The sequence below is a fragment of the Phragmites australis genome, chromosome 14 (assembly GCF_958298935.1).
Source record: "Phragmites australis chromosome 14, lpPhrAust1.1, whole genome shotgun sequence".
NCBI lineage: Eukaryota > Viridiplantae > Streptophyta > Magnoliopsida > Poales > Poaceae > Phragmites > Phragmites australis.
Genome location: NC_084934.1, coordinates 21,109,434 through 21,111,626, shown reverse-complemented (window position 1 = coordinate 21,111,626; position 2,193 = coordinate 21,109,434). Strand labels below are relative to the sequence as shown.

Sequence of the window (2,193 nt, the reverse complement as noted above, 5' to 3'; positions counted from 1 at the left end):
TAATACTAACAATGTTATATTAACCGGGTCAAACTACATGACCTCTTGGATTATGATGATATCTGGTGGATTGGTGCAGCTTACCGCAGAAAACTACCAAAATATTCCTGAAGCACTTTTCATTTGATCGATCAAAATATATTTGCATGTACCTTTCTTTTCTGTTATGTTTGGGACATGTAAAGTGTATTAGGACAAACTGAGCTCCATGCGTGTATAACCAGTAGTTGCAAACATACTGGTGAGTAGAACAAAATGGAAATGGAAATGAAACTATGAGTCTAGGATACATGAGTATGAGCAGTAGTAACACATATGTATCATTAGAGAAAAGCATATCCACAATACGCGCACACTATATATGTTTTTTGGGGAATTTATCCCACACATGCATAGAGTGTAAAGTATGAACACTACACAGGATGTTCATACATTGAGGTCTCAATTTCGGCCATGGTAGTGCAGCAGCATGGACAATGGAAACAAACGAATCCCCTTTTCCTTCAGCTCTGCACATGGAACTATACTCCTCTGACTCTGATCAACAAATCTCACTCCTTCCATGGCTGCATCTGTACAATCCATCCCCTCTCTTCCGTGATCATCGCCAATTCCATCTTCCTACATGCAAACAGGGGGAGAGAGAAACAAGGTTAAAGAACAAGAAACAAATTGCTGTTCTGCAAGAAACAGATAAATATTCTCTATCGTACAACTCAAATATTATATATCTTGTCAAGAACAATTCAACTAATTCTTCTGCTATTTCCTCAAAATTCAACTAATTAACAAAAACTATTACCTTGGTGAGGTCCCTGATGCTACACCTCATTTTAGGGCTCAATCCCAGCTGTGACACAACATTGACCTTAAAGAAGCAAAGCAAAGAACACAATAAGCATCATAAGCAGTCTAACTTCAACAACAGAAGTCAATGTAACGCTTACAAATCGTAACTAACCTTTGGGCTGTTTACAGGAGAGCTTGCTGTATCTTCCAGGGAATCATCATGATCCAGGACCTTGAAAGCCTTCTTCTTGAGCTTCTTCAACTCCTTGTACTTGCTAGGCAATAGCACCGCAGTAGGGGCGCGAGAGGCGGCATCGGAAATCGTAGAATCATCCTCTTCCTCCTCATGGCTACGACTTCCATCGCCATCGTCTTCGCCTTCGGTAGCGCAATATGAAGCATCCTGTCTCTTCTTCTCCTCCTCCGATAGCATGAAATCCACAAAGTAATCGGTCCAAGAACTCTCTCCTGATTGAGCAGGCCCTTCGCTAGAGCTAAGGACACTCCTAAGAGATGAGCTACTAACTAAATCCTCCATTGCTGGTGAGTTCACAGGTAAGCAAACAAGCAAAACTGTGAAGGGTATTAAGTTCTGCTAATATGTATGAATGGAGAATGGCTTTTGCAAAGGAATAAACACAGCCTGGCAATATATACAAAGGAAGGGGGGGGGGGGGAGAGAGAGAGAGAGAGAGAGAGAGAGAGAGAGAGGCGCTGCTAGTGCATGGCATAGCGAGGAGGGGAAAAGGGACAGGTAGTTGGGACGTTGAAATCAACCGTTAGATGCACTGTTTCAGTTACAAGAAAACGAAGAATACTTGGTTTGGGAACCACGACCTAATCAGTCACACCCCATACATGATTTTTCTAGAACAATAAAAAAATTATAAATCATCTCATCATTCAAGTCTACAAATTTACAAGCCCTTAATCTAAAACCAATCGAAAAACAACATTCAACATCAATAACACAGTTCAGAGGGTTGTCTAAAACTGAACCTAACAAACAAACCAACACATGCGTTCATCATTACAACCGAGACAGTGGTCAACATAGTACAAATCGCTAGCAGCGAAAGGAGTTTCAATCCAGACAGTAAAACAATAGAAATCCATCAACCACTGATGTAGAAGTCCCCTTGCGATCAGCCGGCCATCATCACCGACCCTTCTAGTTGATTTCGACGATTGCACTAGCTTGAATACTTCCCTTGCCATACATCCTTGCGATTTTTTCAGCTTCATCCTGCTTCTTGAGGTGAAAGAGGAGCACCATCGCCTACAACATCTGCACACCACCTAGCAGCATGTTCTTGTGCTGACCATCTTGGAGACATGTCCAATAGCGAAGAAAAGTATAGACACAACATATAATCTCAATAGGAGATTTAACTGATTTTTTAT

At 41.4% G+C, this 2,193-nt stretch overlaps 1 protein-coding gene across 1 annotated transcript; it reads right to left on the bottom strand.

Moving 5' to 3' along the window:
- Nucleotides 1–295: 295 nt before the first annotated feature.
- LOC133890979 (vascular-related unknown protein 1-like) lies at nucleotides 296–1,430 on the bottom strand. The gene is made up of 3 exons (XM_062331647.1): nucleotides 962–1,430; nucleotides 803–868; nucleotides 296–621 (listed from the first exon to the last, which is right to left on the bottom strand). The coding sequence occupies exons 1-3, from the start codon at nucleotides 1,325–1,327 to the stop codon at nucleotides 442–444; spliced, it is 612 nt and encodes a 203-aa protein (XP_062187631.1). The 5' UTR covers nucleotides 1,328–1,430; the 3' UTR covers nucleotides 296–441.
- Between the last annotated feature and the right edge of the window lie 763 nt (nucleotides 1,431–2,193).

Coding starts and splice junctions, on each gene's coding strand:
- LOC133890979 (XM_062331647.1), bottom strand. CDS start 1,327: ATGGAGGATTTAGTTAGTAGCTCATCTCTTAGGAGTGTCCTTAGCTCT. Junction 869..961: donor CTCCTGTAAACAGCCCAAAG/GTTAGTTACGAT, acceptor TGCTTCTTTAAG/GTCAATGTTGTGTCACAGCT. Junction 622..802: donor GCATCAGGGACCTCACCAAG/GTAATAGTTTTT, acceptor GTTTGCATGTAG/GAAGATGGAATTGGCGATGA.